The 22327-nt window shown below is 35.9% G+C and overlaps 1 protein-coding gene across 1 annotated transcript in view; it reads right to left on the bottom strand.

Annotated features, from left to right (window-relative positions):
• Positions 1-18553, bottom strand: part of LOC149797219 (uncharacterized) — a 32224-nt gene extending 13671 nt beyond the window's left edge. The window contains exons 1-7 of the mRNA XM_089960375.1: positions 18293-18553; positions 11586-11716; positions 10675-10804; positions 10117-10228; positions 9174-9368; positions 7466-7578; positions 850-970 (exon numbers count right to left, since the gene is read on the bottom strand). Coding sequence (XP_089816501.1) covers positions 850-970; positions 7466-7578; positions 9174-9368; positions 10117-10228; positions 10675-10804; positions 11586-11716; positions 18293-18504 — 1014 coding nt within the window. The 5' untranslated portion in view covers positions 18505-18553. The remainder of the gene's footprint in view (positions 1-849; positions 971-7465; positions 7579-9173; positions 9369-10116; positions 10229-10674; positions 10805-11585; positions 11717-18292) is intronic.
• Between the last annotated feature and the right edge of the window lie 3774 nt (positions 18554-22327).

Below are 22327 nucleotides of genomic sequence, written 5' to 3'. Positions count from 1 at the left end.
GTACAAATACTCTCTGGCATGATATCTTCGCTTTTTTCAAATAAATGTTTCGATATGCATAAATGTCTTAAAACGTAGTAAAGAACCTAAACACATCAAGCAAGTTAGTTTCTAGTCCCGCACCCATTTTTTAAATAACTTACTTTCTCATTTCCTGAAAGGAATTTGAGGAAAAGGGTGACTCATCTTTTCATTAATGCTGTCGTTGCCGTCCTTCTTAAGTTGTTTATTATTATTATTATTATTATTGTTGTTGTTGTTGTTGTTGTTGTTGATGATGATGATGATGTTGTTGATGATGATGAAGATGATGATGATGGTGGTGATGATGATGATGATGTTGGTGGTGATGGTGGTTCTGGTGACATTCGTATTATTGGTAGTAGTATTAGCATTCTTTTTTTTATAGGACAAACAAATTACAATGAAACTATTACTTTAGGTGGTATATTTTAAAAAAGGCATTACTTTCTTTTTCCAATAATATATTAATTGGTACTCTGAAGAAATTGTTGTCAGTCTGTATATTTATGTTTTTGATATCCTTTTCAACATTGAATGATGACGTCTGGTAATTTTACATGTCAGTTTTAGTGTTGGTTCACTATTCATGAGCGTCATATTTTAAATAAAACAAATACTTCAAAAAGTAAGCGAAATTCGTTTTTGTTTTCCCTCTACATGTTCTGACAAACATAATTTTCTACACCTACACACATGCTAAAATACTTGATTCTATTTTTGTTATAATCGTCACACATTAAAAAAATCACTAAAACGATTGATTAGAAATTTCGCAACTACACAAATTCCATCCTATTTTTTCCGCAATAAAAATCGAAACTGTACCTCAAAGACAGGAAATTCACGCCGATGAATGTTCTGTGGTTCGATGTTCCTTGCATCGGCTTCAACAATCATGTTATCCAGTAAACCGATGATGTCTTCGAGCACTCGTTCGTGATTGGCTCTTGAAACAGGAATGAAGGCGAGAAAAAAAGAAAGATAAAACAAATAGGAGCAGAGTAAAAAAAAGAACAAAACAAAAAAACGACGAGAAGGAGTAAATAATCAAGATAATAGGTGAAAGAAAATTGGATCGAGAGGAATCACATTTCTTTCCAATACAAAAGAATAAATTTTTGTTAGGCACAGATTTAAAACTACATTATTTGACCTGCTATTTTGTGTTGTCTTACCTGCTCTGAGGGAATGGTAGTAAATATTACTATGACATATAGTTTTACGTCGGCAGCAGCATAACATGGTTTCTAAAACCAATTATATGCCGCAGCCCTGTGTTCTGCTCACAGGTCAAATGCAACGTTCTATGGATATTTTGGTTCCGTGTTTCAGCAATTTAGCTCATAATAATAATAATAATAATAATAATAATAATAATAATAATAATTCCAAGCTTGATCATTTCTATACTTATATAACGTTATTTTTAATAAAACAAAACTATCTTTGAGTCCATAGTCTTTATACAAATTTCTTGTCTAGAACTCAATTAGTTTGATAATTTTGCGCCTAAAATGTGGCAGAAGTATGGCGAAAGCTAGTTGTGATAAAAATATTATTCAAAAGGAGTTGTCGACTTCAAACATCGAAAAGATATCCTGCAATGTGCTAGGAAAGAATTTCGGATTTCTTCAATATATTGAAACAAGGAGCACACCGTTGCCAACGAGATGGCCAGAAGAGTTTCAAGAAGGGATGAAACAGCGTGTTGGATGGCATTAGTAGATAAATTTGTACAAGTCAAAATTTTACAGATTGAGGAGTTTACAAGGTAAATCTATCAACGATTCAACATAACAGATGTACATTTTATAGAAAATGAAGCATGATTCAAATGGCACACGTTTTCTTATTATAGGAAGTAGTTGCTTTTGAAGAAACCATAATTATGGCAACTTTGACATCAATCTTAAATAATTAATATGCCTGATATTACTGAGGAAATACTGCACATTGCTGTAAATAAAAATTACCGGTTTATATGGTTTGTTGCTAGTTTTCTGATAACACCTAAGGATATAATATTTCACGCGTGAAGCATTCTCTTAATTGTTTATATACCGTTTTAAATTGATGGTTTCGGAGACTTTGCACCACAAGACAAGAAATAATATTTAAGACGTCCTTACGATGAACTTGAAAGCCAAGATTCTAACACAAGCATGAAACAATAGTGTGAACAAATTAGGATCGGAAGCAAATTCGGTGAATTTAAAGAAGGGCTAATTGAATAATTGAGCTACATGGTGCAAAAGCAAAATAAGAAAATTTCCCTACAAAATAGTTTATGTTAGTCAAGTGGATGATCGGTAGCAGGCAGATAATGTTGAGATGTAAGCACTGGCAAATGCAAGAACGGCTTTGAACAGTGATACTTTCTCGAAATAAGCTTTGGACGAAAACGTAAATAAGAAACAAGAGAGATGACATACATTAAGCGTTCAGAAAAAAAATTAATATAGAAAGTCTTCAAGATATAGCATGATTGGGGAGAAGAGTTTTATATGCAAGAAGTTATGGATTTGCTGGAGAAGAAAGACATATAATATTTTAAACTTTGTAAGACATAGCACATCTATTATTCAAAGCGCTAACTTTTAGTAACACTCATGACATATCAATAGGCACGACTCCCCTTTCTAAATGACAAGAATGAAAACTTATTCAAATGTAGAGATCAATCGAATTGTTGACCTGGCACCAATACATCTGGAACGCCTACATTCGAGATCGGTGAAAATGTTAGATTGCCGAAATATGAAACGATTTTCAAAATGGCTGCTATTCTAACTTTACAGTGGAAATATTTAAAATCAGGCAAGTAATATTTTGCGATTCCAACGTTAGAATCCGGAGTATTGAAAGAGACATGATACTTATGGTGTTTGGGAATAAAATCATATGTACAAAGTTAAAATGATCTTGAATACCGAACGAATAAACAGTAAAAATTATACATATTGGAAATGGAAATGATCTGATGCGTCTCGTAACATTTTGAATCAAGCTAAGAACAGTATGCCACCAAAATAACGAAGGAGGAAGCACACTATAGAGCTATATTAATTAGCACAACTTTGACTTTTTGATAGAAAACGAATTTATAGAGTGTCAATACCAGCGAATTAGAAAATTAAAGAGTTGAAATTTGCCAGTATATGAACTTGCATTTGATAAAAAGTACATCTCGAAACATCAAAATTTCAAACTGGTATCTACATCCCAAACTATCACAGTTAAGCAACAAACTTGTACACATGAATAACGGCTACATTATAAACTATCACAGTTAAGGAACAAAAATACGGCCTACATGCCACATTATAACAGTTAAGCATCAAAATGGTACGTATGAGATACGGCCTACATGCCGAACTCTAACAGTTTAGCATCAGAATGGTACATATGAGATACGGGCTACATACCAAACTATCACAGTTAAGCATCATAATAGACCAATAGACATGATTCCAGTTAAAGCAAGCTAGGAAGAAAACTTCAAAAGTACGGATCACTATAATTGGCTACCTGACAGCAGGTACATTTTGAACTCGTACATACAAAATATGTATTCTACAATTGGAATTTCGAAATATGATGCATATTTTGCAACGGATTACTTTCCTAACTTTTCAGAGGAAATATTAAAATTCTGGCAAGTAATGTTTGGTTTTTCTGTAGTTTACAACCCGGAAGGCATGATGGGATATGACACAGAAGGCATATTGCACACACAAACGTCATCTACCAAAACCAAATCACATATGCAATTTTAGCAAGATATTCAAGACCAAAAGATTGAATAGTGAATGTATGTACACGTGAAATGGAGAGACTATGATGAATCGCTTAACATTTTGGTACAAGCTGAAAACAGTATGGCATTACAATAAATGATGGGGGAAGTATAATGTATACTAGTGGTCATGAACTCGAAGATGCTGATGATCTGAAAAAAAGCGAGTTTCTATGATGCGGATGATATGGAAAAAGCAGCTCATTAGAGAAGGAAGGAATTCTAACATGCCAGTATGTGATTTGTATTGACCAAATGTACATCCCAAAGTATTACAGATATGTATCAAAATGGTACAAATGAGATACGGGCTACATCCCAAACTATCACACTTAAGCATCAAAATGGTATTGATGAGATACGGGCTACAACCAGTAATAGGCATCAAAATGGCACACATGAGATACGGGCTAACGTAACTACAAAAGAGACAATGCCCTACATTAGTAATACAAATCATAAATGAAGACATGAAAAGAGATAACATTAAACAATATAAAGCTGATCTTCGTTACATCTACAAACACCTGTAAAAGATATACAATATAAAAGTCTGCAAGCTGGTATGCGAGATCTTGAACAGCTATGCGAGATCTTGGACAGCATACAGGAAAATGAAAATGACGTAGACGTTGATGCAATCATTAGTGTGTTTATACTTACTTAAAATTTATTTCAACGAATGTGTATCAGCAAATCTCTCAACTTCTTAATCAACTATGCATTTGTCTTGGACAAAATGTTACCATGTACAACTTTGACGCATCCATGCAACATTCAATAATCAAGGCTGACCACAAATTTAATCGTATCGATTAATTAAGAAGCTTGACATACATGTATATGGATGAATTTAGCATATCTGTCTTAGTGTCTAGACATACAGAATTTTGAGGATTCAGTTTTCACGGAACTCTCATTTGACACCTATTAGTAATTGAAATTATACGAAATTTAACAATCAACATAGGATGCTATTCGTGAAATCTGATGAAACAGAATACAGAATATATGAACCAGTGCTGTATGTCGCGTTCGCAACGAAGCCCAATCAGTAGTTGTACAGTGTTAGAAATGTAAGCGGAAACTGACAGAGAAAACGGAAAAATGAAATACTAAAAAAAGAGATGTAAGTATTGTGCAAAAATAACGAGATTAAGTTGGTATTATAACAGAGAAATGAAAAGAGAACACTTTTATTTGCCTAAAATTCAAACTGTTATATACAAGCCAGTAAACATGTCCGAAAGCTAGACTTTACAATTTGACTGTGATATGGCAGAATGAACAAACTAAATTGGTCCGTGTGGAAGGCACCATCTAGTTGTAGAAGTCCATGTTCGTGTTAAACAGATCAAGATGCACAAGACAAAATAGGATCAGTATTCATATTGCACAGGCTTATATCCTGATGAGAAAACTGTGTTGTGATTGTCTAATACATTTACCAAATGCATTCAAATCAAATACAAAAGCACATATATGAAACAGTTTAATGCGATCTGCAACAATTGTAAAACTCCACCACATCATAAATGGGGACAACTTAAAGAAAAACAAATACTCGATTGATAATGGGGCAGAGGAATATAAAATGTACACCAAGGCTTGTGAGAACCAACAGCTGTTGTTGTGCTAGTTGCGTATAATTATGCATATTATTGGCCAGCAGATACTGTTCAATACGTGAGAACATTTCCAGCTGATGAAAGTTTGTAGCAAACGAAGACATACGAACCTACAGACTAGATATACTCTTCCTGTCATAAAGCAATGGTTTAACAAATTATGCAATATCTGGGCTGAATCAAAGTATAATGTGTAATGTAATCTGTATTTCAGTTTTGCATGCACATAATAGAACATCTGTAGCAGTTGCGTCGATGATTATAAAATAGAATGAAAAAATTAGTTCAGCTATTGACTATAGGAGAACATATTTATAAAACAGAAAAAAAAAATTCGTGGTAAGATTTTAGCAATACACACAAGATTCAAATGTAAAACTGGACAATGAAGTTAGTAATGATAGTTTATTTTTGCTACCAAAGAAGATGGTTACGAAAATAGGTAACATCGCTTGTCGGAGGTATTTGCAAATCTCCATTGACTCGTTTAAATTAGTGCTAGCCGATACAGTCAATACCGTGGCAATAAAGATCACTCTTGCAAAAGCTAGTAAACAATTAGAAAAAGAACCTATTGACGACAAACAAATAAAACCAAGTATGAACAAGTATGCACAGAACAAGTGATTATGATGCCGATGTTCGCCTAGAGCACCTCACCTTAGGCGAAGATGCTGTGCTTCACATAAGTTTTGCCGTTCGTATTGTCCTATCTGCCAATGAGAGTGCACCCTCTTTCTACACCACGTCTAACGTAATGGTACATGAGAATATAGAGCCCCCCACCCAAAAAAAGAAAAAAAAAAAAAAGAAAAAGAAAGAAAATAACCTCAACCATGAAATAAACACTTTTATTTTGATACGAAAGTGGTTGTAGAGGTTTATATGGCTTACTTTTTCAAATGGTTAACGTTTTCTTGAGGAAAGATGCCAACTGCTTTGTTATCCCATTAAGAGACCTTGCCTAAAGCGACGACGAACTTATAATCGTGCTATTTGCGTTAGTTTCTCTATGTCTCGGATGCGGGAGGTCGCGAGTTCCAAACCCGGCTGAGTAATACCAAAGACTTATAAAAATGGCCATACCAGCTGCCTCGCTTGGCGATCAGCATTAAGAGATTAGTATTAGGACTAGACGGCCTGGTGTCAGGATAAAGTGACTGTGTGGAACATCGTGCTACATTTCTGCGACATGATACCCTAGTGCTAGACATCACCATAAGCTGCAATACTGCAGACATTGTAGCGATATGACTGAAAAAATTATGAAAGCTACTTTAAAAACCAAAACACACACTCACTCTTAATGCGGGTGTATATTTTACTCTTGAAGACATTTGACCTCATGTACAAACGTAACCTTCCATGTACAGCAAGAATGTCCTCAATTATTAAAGAAGGTAATTATCTTATATACAATTTTTGTACTTTTATTTCATAATTGTGTGTGCTTCATTGAAACGCGTACATTTTTGTATATTATTTTTAAAAGCGTGCACGCATTTCTAAACAAACTACTGCAGCTTAATTCTGTAACTAATCAGCATTCTTATTTCATTTTTTCACGTTTTGCAACATGTACGAATAAAATATTATAACGCCAGCTGGTCCAGGTTTTTTTTGTATATCACTTTCTGTACTATTTACAGGGAAAGTAGTCTCGGAACCGAATATCTATAGCCTTAAGATAATTATCTCCCTTGATTTTGTTCTATATTGCGGGAAAGGATCTTACTTATGGCTCCCCAATCAATGTTTAACTTAAGCACGTGTTCTAGAGACTCAATGTTATGTTTTGCTTTACATAAATATGAGTGGTCGATATATAAGGTGTATTTTTCTTTTTTGTTCAACTATGAATATTCAGGAAATGTGATAGAAGCTTAAAAATATCGACAGTTCTGGAATTAGAATTGTTCCATATATTCATCATTTATTTTTTATTTTAAAGTTGTATTAATTAATTTAATGTTGTCTAGGAACGTCAACTTCTATATTGCTGATTTCTTCTAACTACCTTTCCGTATCCAGCTTTTCCATAATGTCGATAAATTTCTTAACTCCAACTGCTATGTGCATCATCCGGTTTTTCTCAAACCACTCAAACTTTCGCTGTGCTGTCCTAATATCCTGAAAAATACGCACAACATTTCATCCGAATGGTAGGTAAGGAGAGAGAGAGAGAGAGAGAGAGAGAGAGAGAGAGAGAGAGAAGAGAGAGAGAGATTGGGTAGGGTCCGTATGGAAAAGCCAGTAAGTCTTTTAGTGGACAGGTTGGCTTAAATTTATTGCAAAATTATTTTTAATAGATAAATAACACATACCTTTGCACATAAATGTTTAAAAGTGGCATATAATGATATTGAAAATGATTATCACATTTTATAATTTACCAAAAAATGCTTAAAAATAAATAAAATAAAATAAAATGCAAATATTATGACAAATTATTAGGGTAATAGGTATATTCATTTTCGGACAAATACATTTGAAGCAAACGTGTTACCTATAAACTATGAATATGCATGAATCTTATATCGTATATATAAATTTGGCATACTACTCTTAATTCTGAGAAATCAATCAATATCGATCGATCGATGGAGAGCTACGTGACTATCTGACAGCGACCACTTAGGGGTCATGTTTTGGTGACCTATGTTATTACCATAATCCTTATTTTAACCGTCAATCGGATGAAGTATTACATCATCGCGTTTAGGATACTGAGCAGTCTGGCTGAAGAGCATCCATGTGTGCTAAACGATTTGATTCACTTTCAGATTTTCGAAAGCTGCGTTTCCATTGTTTAATTCAGGTTACCAGAACATGACCCCTAAGCGGTCGCTGTCCGGCCTTCACGTCGGATCGTGGAGATCAGATTCTTAATCGCATTGCTTGGTTAGGCTGTCAATGATAATGAAGCTTCACGTGTAAATCTAGAGTAGGATCAATTATCTTTTGGGAATTAATAAATAAGAAATAAAAACAAAAACAAAACAATGTTCAACCTCGAACCTCCTGACTTCCACGTGGCTAAGACACAAAAGAACTGTGCGGGTTATTATACCACAAGGTTTTTCCGTTACTACCTCGCTTTACAGCCGTATTGGATCAGCAGTTGAGGCAATGGACACGTCATCGGAATGAGGCAATTTCAATTCCACTATCGGATCTGCCTGGATTGGTTTACCATGGTGTGCCTTTGAGTAAAGTCATGGTACTATACTTGCCTCAGCACGATAAAACCTTTTGAAGTGTCGCTAGGGCATACAACATGGGGTGGTAATTAACAAAACTTATTTAATTATTTGGTCAGTCTGGTAACTATATGATGGAGGGGCGTCCCAGAAGGCATTATTCTTGATTTTATTCCCGGTGTTCATGTGAGGAAGTCAATGGTCAAATATATACAAAGTATTAAGAAAAGTAACATTTTCAGATGTTATGACCAACGTGAATTTTGTAAATTTTTTGTCATTACAGTCATTGCTGTGTAACAGGATTATTGTTACTGTACTAACGTTCTAGTCACCGTAATGGGAAGTATTTCGAAAGGGGACGGGAAAGCGTTATAGTTGTATTGTCCAGCACATGACACATGACAGATTTTAGGCGTGGGGTATAAGGTGTCTTGGGAAAAAGAGGGTGTGGCTAACTTTTAGTACAGTATTTTAGAACGAAGTTCATGCTTCTCTTGAATTAAATCCAGGCATTTAACTTACAGCTAAAGCTTGTCCCCTCTCCGCCTCCTCCATTTTAAGTAAGTTCTTGTATTCTTCGCGGGCGTTTTGACATTTGAAATGGTAGCGAAAAGCAGAATGCCGAAGTCTTGTTGCTGCGTGCGGAGAGAGTACAGGGGGATCAGCCTTAAGCTGTCGGAGGCCGTATTCAAGTTTGTACTTCCTCAGATGGTAATACTGAAATACACGTACATTTATTGGGTGAATTTATAACTGTAGTTAATGGCTGACTTTTATTTTGCTATAAAGCAACCGAAAGAAGAAAGAGTAAAAGAATCTTTAAGAGCAAATTTTAAAAAAAAAAATAAAAAAAAATACCCCAATCCCAACAACAACACCCTCCTCCCAAAAAAATACCCCCCCCCCGCCCAAAAAAATACCACGAAAAGGCGATAGAAAAATATAATGTTATTACGACGGCAATATATCATTAGCATGTTATTTACGCTAAGTTGCACATACCTGTATTTGTCAATCTAATCTGATCCAATTTTTTAATAATTACTGGCATTTTTATTACATTTGGACTATTTTATACAAATAATTTTATGTCCAGCTTTTTGATTATTGGCTGGATAAGCATCTGTATCGAGCGAAAAATCAAAATACTGAATTATAACAAAATATAATTTAATTGTATTGTGCTCCATCTTGTCAGATTTAGATCAACAGATCTGACGTCATCAGATCAGACAGCAGGACACCTCTAATGCATCATATCGTATTCAAACAATCTTGACTTTTTGGGAGGTACTTAAGTTAATGGCATTGAAATGAAGCCCAATGCGTGACATTCCAACTCTTTATGCACGTACACAAATATATAAAACCTCAGAAATGATTTTCCCTTTTAGAAATAATAGATAAGAGTAAAGAAAGATCTTTTTTCCTGTTTCTTAGTGAAATAAACAAATTAGTTCCTTACCTCCATCGCCTTTTCGATTTCCTCTTCAGCAGATCTTTGTTTCTCCCATGCTGTGGAGTATAGCTTAACTGTATCCTGTTGAATGTGACTTCTTTCCATCTTTTCTAGCCAACTAATAGGAAAAGAGGGAAAACAAGGTTTAACTGGAAAACTTAAAAGAGGTAACTGGTTATATCATTATAGACGTCTTTAGAATAATACCATGGCACACTATCTTCGTATTTAACCTAATGGATTTAAACACACACACACACACACACCCCTCTTCCCCACTGTACCTGGAATCTCGCTATGAATGCCAAGGTCAAAATCTCGGACCATATCAGAAAAGTAAAACAAAAGTCTGTATTTAATTATTCTACTGACATTGCATTCTGCTTTGCGTAGATTCTAGAGACCATGATTAGAAACTATCCCAGTATAACAAATATGTCCTGAAATCTCAACTCTCTCTCTCGATCGAAATTATTAGACAGATATTTGGAACCCTATAGAATTTTTCGATTTTAACTCTCGTACAAATAGAAAGGACGAAAACAATATTTTTAAAAATCAAACCTGCGTAAGAAAGTGACGGGTCCATCATCACCAAGTCCCTCATTCTTGACTAAGTTGTAGATTTTCGCGTCTTCTACTGGCTCCATTAAGGCTTTTGTGATTGCTGCGTATATGGACTCGTGATGAAAATCTGCAGGTAGGAAAGGGTATAGACCTGTTGTTGAATATTTCATTAAAATTGTTTTAACAGCCTGTATCGATGCAAAAGCGTTAAAATCCTACTGGAAACAAATAAGCACACGTCTCTCTAAGAATAAAGCTAATCAACTCAATTCTATACACTTCTTTAAGTGGATATAAAAACGAAAGATAAAATGGTATCAATAAAATGGTTTAAAAAGTCTAGTATAACCGCATTCTTTAATATATTCTACTATACTCTTATCGTCAAATTGCTTCTTAATCGAGTGTGTATATATATATATATATATATATATATATATATATATATATATATATATATATATATATATATATATATCGAGGTTCACCATATGTACCGCTTTCAGTTGACACTCGAAGGTACACAGTCTGGTCGAGGTTCAAGATGTGTTACGCTTTTTATGGACAGTTGCAAGGTATACAGTCTGGTCGAAATTGATCATGTTTTACGCTTTGTGTGTATACTTGCAAGGTACATAGTCTGGTTGGGGAGCTTAAATTTTTTAATCAATCATTTCAAGTAAACTTTCATGACCTGGTAGGAGCAGAGTACAAACAATTATTTAATGAGAAGAATATACAATGTGCACGATCTCGGTCCTAGCAATGTATTTTTTCGCAGTAATTATCATATCTCATTTCTCGTAGAAAAGAAAACAGTGGCATTTTAAAGTAGCTACATATATTATATTTTGTTTTTAAATCTCATAATGTATTTTGACTCAAGTGACGATTATGGACAAAATTACCTCCATTTCTAGAAGATGAGAGCTCTGCCAGTTTCTTAGTCCAATCACAAGAATAATCTTGTAGGACATGCGCCGTCTTCTCTTCGATTTTGAAACGTTCTTCCATCATATCAGCCAGCACGGACACGAACCTAAATGGAAACAACATTATGAGTATTGTCGGTGGCTTCATCAGAATCTTTGCACACACACACACACACACGCGCGCGCGCGCGCGTTTGTTTTCGTAATACACATATTCAGAGCGCATTTGAATCTGCATACAAAAACATGTATGTTCTATAGGTGATCGTATGAGACTCTCTTAATGCAGATGAATCCATTGTCCATAATCTTAAATACTTATAATACCATGTTTCTGAGATAAGCAAAAACTGACATTACTTTGGTCTTACAGTTCGCCCCATGTTTCGATTGTTAAGAGGACTTGATCGCAGAATTTCTCAACATTAACTTTGAGATATTTTGGGTACAAAATCTTAGCGGTGTAAGGGCAATACATTTTTGTTCCTAAAAGAAATATAACAACTGAACTCTTATAATGATTTCATTGATCAAGATAGTGACATGTAATGGAAGGGAAAAATCGACGTGAAACTTCTGTTTCAGCAAGGTGAGGACTCTACAGAGCGGTTTTTGATACACTCTTAGTCAGTGATGACGCATTGATAATATTCTAGATACGACACAGAATTAAGCTCTTTTTTTCAAAACTAGTTTTCATCAGGATAAATCAGGTAGAGAAAGGAAGACAATACAGACAATTCAGCTACCCCCAATAACTAAAGATTCTAACACTGTTAGTTATGAATCATATCTATAACATGACCCGTTGAATCATATCTATGACCTGACCCATTGAATCATATCTCTGACCTGACCCATTGAATCATATCTCTGACATGATCCATTGAATCGTATCTCTGAACTGACCCATTGAATCATATCTCTGACATGACCGATTGAATCATATTTATGACCTGACCCATCGAATCATATCTCTGACCTGTCCCATTGAATCATATCTCTGACATGACCCATTGAATCATATCTATGACCTGACCCATTGAATCATATCTCTCACCTGACCCATTGAATCATATCTCTGACCCGACCCATTGAATCATATCTCTGACCTGACCCATTGAATCATATCTCTGACCTGACCAATTGAATCATATCTCTGACCCGACCCATTGAATCATATCTATGACCTGACCCATTGAATCATATCTCTGAGCTGACCCATTGAATCATATCTCTGACCTGACCCATTGAATCATATCTCTGACTTGACCCATTGAATCATGCCTATGACCTTACCCATTGAATCATATCTATGACCTGACCCATTGAATCAGTCCACCTGATGTAGACGAAACAAACTCAGTGAGTGACCGATCATATATATTATCTAACCCATCCAAATAATTCAGATGATGTAGACGAGTGACCTATCATACCTTTTTCTAAGTTAGCTATCTGGCAACAAGCTATCCCTCTGCAAATCAGTAGAAACTAGAACATAGATACTCGCAAGAAGTATAATTAAGTATTTGTCCGATGCTCAGAACATGCAGGTAAAATCAGATATGTTGTCTTGTATTTATTACATGACGTATTCAGTATAAAGCACACTCATGGAGTATGCAACGTGTATCGTGTACCAAAGGTGCGCGGTGTACACGTGTAGCACAATAAAGTAGGCCTTAGCTTACGTGAACATCAGAACATGACAAACCGTGGAGCGACTACTTTTGGCAAAACAATGGTTGTATGGAAAATGGTAGAGACTGACCACCTAATCTTTTTTTTTGTTACTATATCGCTATCTTCTTTCCAAGACCTACAATAGAAAGTGGGTCCTTAAAGATGATAGGGTGATCCTGATAAATGCTGATGATAAATTAAGCAAATTGTTGTAATTAATGGTCGAAGTCAATCAAGGAACAATACTACTTTTATGATTTATGATTGTGACAATCTTCACTTTATAAAAGCAAATAATCCAAACAGGTTGATATTTAGTAGTAATCGTTTTGAAATATCAGTATGCTTTATTGTTCCAATGTACAACTCTCTCATAAATGATTTCAGGTTTAATGCAAGCTCTTTGATATTTGCTTACAGGCTAAAACAAGGACAAAAGTAATCGAATTGTGTTTGAAAAGAACCTCGTTGTACTGGACGAAAGTCAAGCAGAAATTGCATATCTCGTAAATCAGAAGGAAAGAAACAAACTTAATGGGCCTTTGTTTTCCTTTACAATACAAGGTGATGTACACATTGTTTCTGACATGTGTATGCGTTGTGGTAATATTTACAAAGAGTCAAAGACAATTCATGCTTTGTCAGTTTGATGTTTTAAATCTCTTGACTGCGTCATCAGAGTTTCTTGTTAAGGTTTCTTGTGATTAGATAAACAATTGTGATACATTATAATATTACATTTTTATATCACACACTGGTTAATTCCTTTACAAGCATTCGTTTCGCCTTTGTCTCATGTGAATCAATTTGCTTTTAACTATCTGGCTCTAATTGGAACACACTTTAACTCATCCTTAAAAACAGAGGAAAGAGTTTATTTATTGGTGGTAATCCAAATATGCTATTCTTTGGATAGTCATTAATGTCAAGGAACAAATCTACACCACTTCCAACTACCTTCTCTCTAGTCGACCTTCCGGACATGTTTGCAAATTTCTTCTGTGACAAAGCACAAACCATTAGAGATAAGCTTGACACCACAATTTCAACTGACTCGTCGTCACCATACATTTGGGATACAGAATTTGAGCGGCAACCATTTGCAGCATTTGAACCTGTCTCTATGGATTTTGTACGTACAATCCTGATGAAGAGTGCACCAAAGACATGTGAACTTTGATCCAATTCCAACATCACTGGTGCTTGAGTGCTTAGATCCAGTATTTCCTTCACTAACTGATGTTATTAATACCTCTCTCTCATCCGGGGAATTCCCATCATTTTTCAAAACTGCCATTGTAAAGCCTCTGCTGAAGAAACCAAAACTAGACCATAACGATTTAAAGAACTACCGCCCAGTTTCTAATCTCCCATTCATATAAAAAATATTAGAAAAGGTTGTTCTATCCCAGCTAGAATCTCATCTAAATTCAAACATTCTTTTTAGCAATGTACAATCTGCATATCGCCCTTGCCACATTACTGAAACTACTCTTCTAAAAGTAGTTAATGACATTTTCTCTGCGTTGGATAGCGCAAGATTACAGTTCTCACCCTCCTTGATTTGTCTGCAGCATTTGACACAATAGACCATGCTATATTACTTCACCGTCTCCAGCATGTATTTGGCATTCATCATACAGCCTTACTGTGGTTCAAGTCCTACTTGGTCAACAGGACACAAATTGTATCTGCAAATGGAATACACTCCAGCCCAGTTGATCAATGTTGTGGTGTTCCACAGGTGTCTGTTCTTGGACCTGTTCTCTTCATTCTGTAAACTCAGCGCTCTCAAGTGTCATAGATCATCTTCCAGTGTCTCACCAACTGTACGCTGATAACACCCAAATATACAAATCTAGCATTCCAACTGAAGTTGATGCTACCGTCCAAGGTGTAGAGAGGCGCATTTATGATGTGAAATCATGGATGACTTGTAACTAGCTGCAGCTGAATGATGATAACACTGAGGTCATTCTGATCACAACACAAATACTTTCTCATTCACATCCTTTACCTCAAACAATAAATATCAGCAACGCCAACATAAAATTCACACAATCAGTACGAAACCTAGGTGTTACTCTGGACAGTACTCTCACATTGCACCAACATGTCATGAACATATGCAAGGCTGCATAGCTTGAGCTGAGACGCATCAGCTCAATTCGCAAATATCTTTCAGTTGATGCCACTAAAACACTTGTGTGTTCAAGACTGGACTATTGTAACTCAATTCTGTCTGGTTCATCTCAATATCTGCTCCAGAAACTTCAAAAAGTTCAAAACACAGCTGCTCGGATCATACTTAGAGTACCACGATCAGAGCACACATCCCTTCTGCTCTGTGCCCTACAATGGCTATCCATTCGATCCAGAATCAAACACAAAATTTGTTCTCTGTGCTACGTTTCACTGTCGCACTCTAGTCCAACATACCTATCCGACCTCACCCATGTGTACACACCAGCAAGATACTTACGTTCCTCTTCTGACAATCGTATACTCATTATTCCAAGTATGAAAACAAAGTCATATGGACAGCGTTCTTTTGCATACCAGGGCCCAGCAACGTGTAATGAATTGCCCACTGAACTTAGACACAAAGACACAGTTATTACATTCAAGAGGGCTCTCAAAACACACTTATTTCGACTGCAAGAACAAACTTAAAGACCTAATAATGTTTCCTACCTTAAATATTCTCAGCATGTTTTTTTTAATGTTTTCTAATTTCATGGTGTTTGTTTTTGTAATCATATCATTATATGTTTTTTATCTTATAGGTGTTGTCTAATGTTGTAAAGCGCTTAGAGCTTCTAAAGATTAGGCGCTATACAAAGTCCTCATTATTATTATTATTATTAGTCTCACAGAACTTTGTGTCATATTTCATGTTACTCTAAAGGTTATCAATTACAATAAAGATACCTAGTAAAACTGTATCGGTCCAGAATGGTTTCCTTTTATCACCTTTTTTGTTTTTCAGCTTGTGGTAGCGACTTTTGTACGTTAGGCTAACTCTTGTACTGTACATCTTCCGTATGGTTTCACACAATTTATTTTCTTATTGTTTTAAAAACAAACTAACAACAAGTCATAGGTAATAATTGTTCACCTGTCAAATGATAGATCTTTCTGGCATTTCTAAAAATGTATTTCATCTGTCCCTAGTTTACAGTTTTTTTGTCATATGTTTACGAAATACGCTGTTATCATTAGCGTGTAGTCCTGCTGGAAGCCATTTTGTACTTGTGCCTCAGATGTTGTATAAAATTTAGTGTAGGACTTAGAGCTGTACTTGTTTCTGAAAACAAAAAAAAACTTTTAGTGTCTTTTGAAATTTCTGCAGTGAATGACATATCTCACTTTGTTCTTCAGTGTGCAAGATAATGCTCCTATTGCTTTCTAACAGCGTAAACATCAATCGGCTTCTTTCGCAGGGGAGATAAATAATTTTCATCTGGAAGTTGTTTCTCTGGAGGTAACGAATGGTCCTTGAAATAGTTATGAAAGAATAATGAAATCTCTCAATCTACTTTTAAAATGCGACCATTATTAAAGATCGCTAGCATTTAGAACCCATTTTTCAATCAATTTATTAATCAGCTGCATATCTTATTACCTGCATGCATTGGCCAAAGGTTCAAGAATAACAAATTGTTATGTTCTAGGCAACTAATCATCTTGCCATTAAGTTGTAATGCTTATCATCATTTCTTTATCTTTCCGTCTGTGTCCAGATTCACTATCTGCTTCAGCAGATGTGTGACGCATTATATTTATTCTACCTTTTACTTAACAATAAACCATCAAGAAGGTGTTAAACAATGACAAATATTTTATTCAACTATGCCCCAGCCATCACAAAATAATCAAATCTCGATTTTCCTTTTAATAAAAACAGCGATACGTTGTTGAATGAGTCGTAAAATAAAGTTTAAACCAGTTGATGAATAACTGCAAACACGATAATCAATAATCATTCCAACAAACCTTCGAAATAAAACGATTTCTCAACGGCCATACGTCGAAATTTGCAGTAAATTCCACGATATTCAGTCGGAAAACTTGACGTCATTACGATTTCGTGCCTCTCATTTTATAGTGGTGTCACGGAGAATAACATTTATTAATTATATGCACATTTTGTTTTTCTCTGTTACCTGTATATTGCCAGAATCTTGCAGCATTTTGTCATACTACACGGCTTCACACTGCAAGATAGGTGTGTATAAAAATAGTATAGTGTATTAGGAACTACTTTGTAAGCAAATAATGTACGCTCATCTAGTACATGCTTTAGCTTTTGGTTGATTATATTTGTTTGTGGATGAGCTAAACAAGCTGTTTCGTCCATTGGAAAGTAAGATGATACCGTTAACGATGTGGACGCGATCACTGAATCACAAATTAAACTTTCAAACAAGCAAACGAAAGAACGTGATATTCGTAATGTCAGCAACAACAAAAGCGCGAGGGACGCAATAATTGAAAATACCATTCTAATCATTTAAACAGCTATTGAGGAAATATATTCGTAACTTTTCGCAAATAGAGTGGTTCCGACTACGACCAGTATTCTCTAGGTCTATAAAAAATAGCAGAGAAAAACATACTGAGGCCAAGAGCTATCGCATATCAATATACATGTCAGATTCCTGGAATTTAGTTAAAGTTTAAATTCTGACTTTTTTGACTGTTGGCCTAATCTAGTTAGGTTAAAATTAAATCGAACTTAAAATTGACCAATCAAATTTCTTAAGTATAGACTCCAATTTAAGGGAAGTTGTTTAAACTATGTTTCGATCTTCTATGACCCAAAACATTATTTGTAACTCATTGCTACTAAGGAAAATAAGAACTCTCTTGATCTCACAACAATATTTCCTTCTCCACGTTGATTTGAATAGCCAAGAATCTGAGGAAATGAACATATCAGGACGAAGCATAGCACTCAGTTGAAGACACTAATTAGACTCTATGGTACAACTAACCTCATTCCCTGGGAGAAACGAAGTCCTGACCTATGCAGAAGATAAGCTCCCTCGACAGATTCATCGGAGGTCTCAATTCTAGAGTCTTCTTCGACAAATTCATCTGAAATCCGTCTTCGGGGATCTTCCTTGATATATTCATCTAAAATCCGAGTTCCCGAGTTCCCATCGACATATGCATCAGAGGTCCCAGTTCCAGAGTTACTAGCCATATTTGTGAACAAAACAATTCTACGCTAGTATCAGAGGAATGCTGTAAAAACACTGCATAAAATACACATCAGCTGGGTAAGACTATGGCGACGTGACGTCATGACGTGATAATGGCGGTCACGTGACCCTATATTGCCGTCATACTGTTACAAGAATAACATTGGTAGTTTGGAAAATATCAATTGAGAATACGAGTGAAATTGTATGAAACAGAGTTATTACTGTGTCCTCCGTCCACAACATCAATCCAGATTAAATATTTTTTCCTTTCACTTTTAAAATTGATACAAGTGTACTAATCCGTCCAAAAAACGAATGAACATGAAATTCTGTCGAAGCTATATTTCGCCTGAGTTGTCGGTACATAGTCCTAAAGTTGACATAGCCACTGAAGCAAAAACGGTTGTGTCATTTTGACAACAGTGAATGCCCACATCAAGTTTCACGATCATGTATGCAAAAGTATCTAGCAAACTATGTCAGATGTAAATGCAAAATACTTCAATAGATCATGAAACGTAGGCGTATATTACTTGAAACAGCAGCAGCAATAGTCATCCCTGAATTCAATATACAAACGGGATCCAGATTACCTGACTATTGCTCCATTTACACCACTGAATTCTGGGCTATACTTGAATCACTACAATGGATCAAAGACAACCAAATACCTAAAGCAGTCATTATAAGCGATTCCCTAAGCGTTATCAAATCGATCCAAAATCGCAATACACACTCTAGGGAACAATTCCTCGACAGAGCATGCCAATTAATCGACGATATCACCACATCACATCAATTAGTCGAGCTCATGTGGATACCGTCGCACATTGGAATCTCTGGCAACGAAACAGCAGACAAAGTTGCAAAAACCAAACATAGGAGATCAAAACTCTATCAAGCTTAACTATAGCTCTACAGAAGCAATAAGCTTCGCACAAACATATATAGACAAAACATGGCAAGATTTTTGGAACTCCTCCACAAAAGGGAAAAATCACCATGAAACCAAAAAAAACTTAGATAGGAACATACAGCTACCTAAGGGTACCTATTTAGAACAGAAAACCATAAACAGGATAATAACTGGAAAAACTAAACTAGCAAGCAGTTTTGGAAGGTTTATAGGACCCAAACCAGCAACCATTAACTGCTTTAACTGCCACACCACCGAAGATCTACACCACGTATTCAATATATGCCCAAAATATCAACTCGCTGGGAAAATATTTATCAAAAACCAAAAAGAGATTGGATTACCACACACATACCCAGAGTTACTTATGGACTCTAATAAAAATAAACAATCAGCATATAAAAATATAAATCAGTTCATAGACTCAGCAGGACTTAGGAACAAAATATAATTACTATCCCCACAAAACCAAAAGACCCAGTAACTAGCTAAATAAATGTAGAAGCCACCACATAAAAAAACCATAACATATCATTCAATTTTATAAAAGTATTAATAAATAATTCACTTACGAAGCACCTATAAAAAACTAAGGAAACCGCAAAATCGGATGCGCTAGATGTCCTTAACGAACCGAGTAATCAGCTAGGATTCCTGTCCTAGATGTCCTTAACGAACCGTGTAATCGGCTAGGACTCCGGTCTCTTGCTAAATAAAGTATAAATAACATTCAGTCTCTAAAAACATCAATTAATAAATAACTTAAAGAGGTAATATCTAAAAACTTATAAATAACATAACGTAGGAAACACACCCTAAACACCTCGACTAGTAATACCATAATAATCTTGAAAATCTCTCTTCATACATGATATCTACTAAGAACCTCTATAAACAGCATAGAACATCCCCCCTCCTTTTAGAACATTTTGAAGAGGAAAAAAAAAAAAAATAAATAAATCTCGAAAAAAAAAAAAAAAAAAAAATCTCGGAAAAAAAAAAAAAAAAAAAAAAAGGCAAATGCAACAAGAAACCAGCGATGTAAAGCAAGCAGGACCGTTCCCGAGCTCTCCTTCCCACTAATGACAGCCAACCATTCAACTGTAGGGACCTTTATGGACCCACAGATTGAGGCCAAACTATCAGGGTTCCTTGAATCCATAAAAGCCTGGGGGAGGTGGCACCATCCCCTTCCCCAGGAACAACTAGCAGGCTGCGGTGCAGTCAGAAAAAAGTGGCACATGCACAATTGTGCGAACGCTACTATAATTAAACTCAACAACAACAACGTATCGTCTGCAAGTAGTGAAAAGTGAAATGTCACGACTGTATATATAAAGGTGTATGAGGTCAGTATGACATACTTTTGTCTATATTTAGTTGTGACTCCCACTCCACCCGCTGCAATGAGAACGTACTGGTTAGAGATCACTTGTTAGGACTGGCCAGCAATCAAATGAAATTTCCCGTATGTGGAACAATACCTGGGCTTGATTTGGTTGGGGTGGGGTGGGGGGTCCAAAGAAAGAACTAAAACTTGCACAAAACAGTACAGTTCATTGTCACCAGTAACCTACTAAGGGGGGTATGTGGGGCGGACGTGGCGGTTGCCCCGGGCGCCAGAGGTCTTGGGGCGCCAAAACCATGGGCGCAGAAGGTCTTGGGGCGCCAAAACCCCTTTGGGCCAACATCGTCGACCCGGATGCCATTTATCCTTAGTACGCAACTGCCTGTCGCTTGAAATTTGACCATCGTTTTATTTTTGCGTACGTTTATTGGGTATTAGACACACTTTGAGTAAACTGACCTTTGTTTTGGTGCCCTTTCGAGGAAAGTCAGGGCCTTTTGAAATTTTGAATAAAAAACAACAACGCTTAACCCGATCTTCTGATTACAGTCCAATGTATCTGCGCACCCTACAGTGTCTGACGTCCTCTGTCATAGAAGTTATGGTCACTGCAGAATTCTGATTAAGGTATGTTTGAAAGCTCTCTTTGCTCGCGTATTGCCCTTGATTAATCGTCTCTTACGAAGCCCCTGCTCACACAATCTTTCCCACGTACAGTTAAAGTTACCAAGTGGCCGCTGTATATGAGCAGGCACTATACATCCACGTCGATGTATAAGGAGCAAATAAGATAAATTATTTAAGCAAATTAATGTTATTCATTTTTGCGTGACGCATTTTGTCTTGAAAAGGCTCTTTTTGCATGATTTCGTCAATCACCTACCCTTCAAGTACGCATGCAACAAAAGCGGAAAGGGGAATGATTTCGTCGATGAAAATAGATTCTTGTCGGCACAATGTTCCCTTAACACCCTGTGTTATGGGTAAAAACGTTTTTGTTATAGTCGTGTATTCTCTTGATTTAAGCTAAAACAAAAAGTCTCTCTCTCTCTCTCTCTCAAAATAACTGCTACCTGATATATGTTTTACAAAGGTGCGTAAATTTAATTTTTATAATGACTGAATGTACTGTTTACAAAACACCAGTGAGTGAGCAGAAAGATCTCCTCTCTAATGCAGACAAGGTCCAAGAAAAGTTCATAAGTTAATACATTGTTTTGTTTTGAAAATATATATCGAATGCGCAGCCTCTCTCTCTCTCTCTCTCTCTCGTTCTCTCTCTTGTAGAACACTATTGCAAGGAAGTAACTCGACCAAGATTCAATCGTTCACTCATGTGTGACGGTTGGGGTGGAATTCCTAAAGTAAGAAACCAGTCACGACACGCTCCAGATGTGATTGAACTGAGATGGAACAAATACTTTCCAATAGGATAGCATCTCTTTCTAGAAATCGTGATACTTTATTCAGCCAGGAATCAGAGCCATACTTCACTGTATATGAAAATGCAACGATTCATTCACAGTGATTTTTCAACTTGGCTACAAAATGAAATATG

The sequence above is a fragment of the Sinohyriopsis cumingii genome, chromosome 6, assembly GCF_028554795.1.
Source record: "Sinohyriopsis cumingii isolate HCF-2022 chromosome 6, ASM2855479v2, whole genome shotgun sequence".
Classification (NCBI taxonomy): domain Eukaryota; kingdom Metazoa; phylum Mollusca; class Bivalvia; order Unionida; family Unionidae; genus Sinohyriopsis; species Sinohyriopsis cumingii.
Note: the sequence above shows the minus strand (reverse complement) of the source record. Positions and strands in the feature narration are given on the sequence as shown.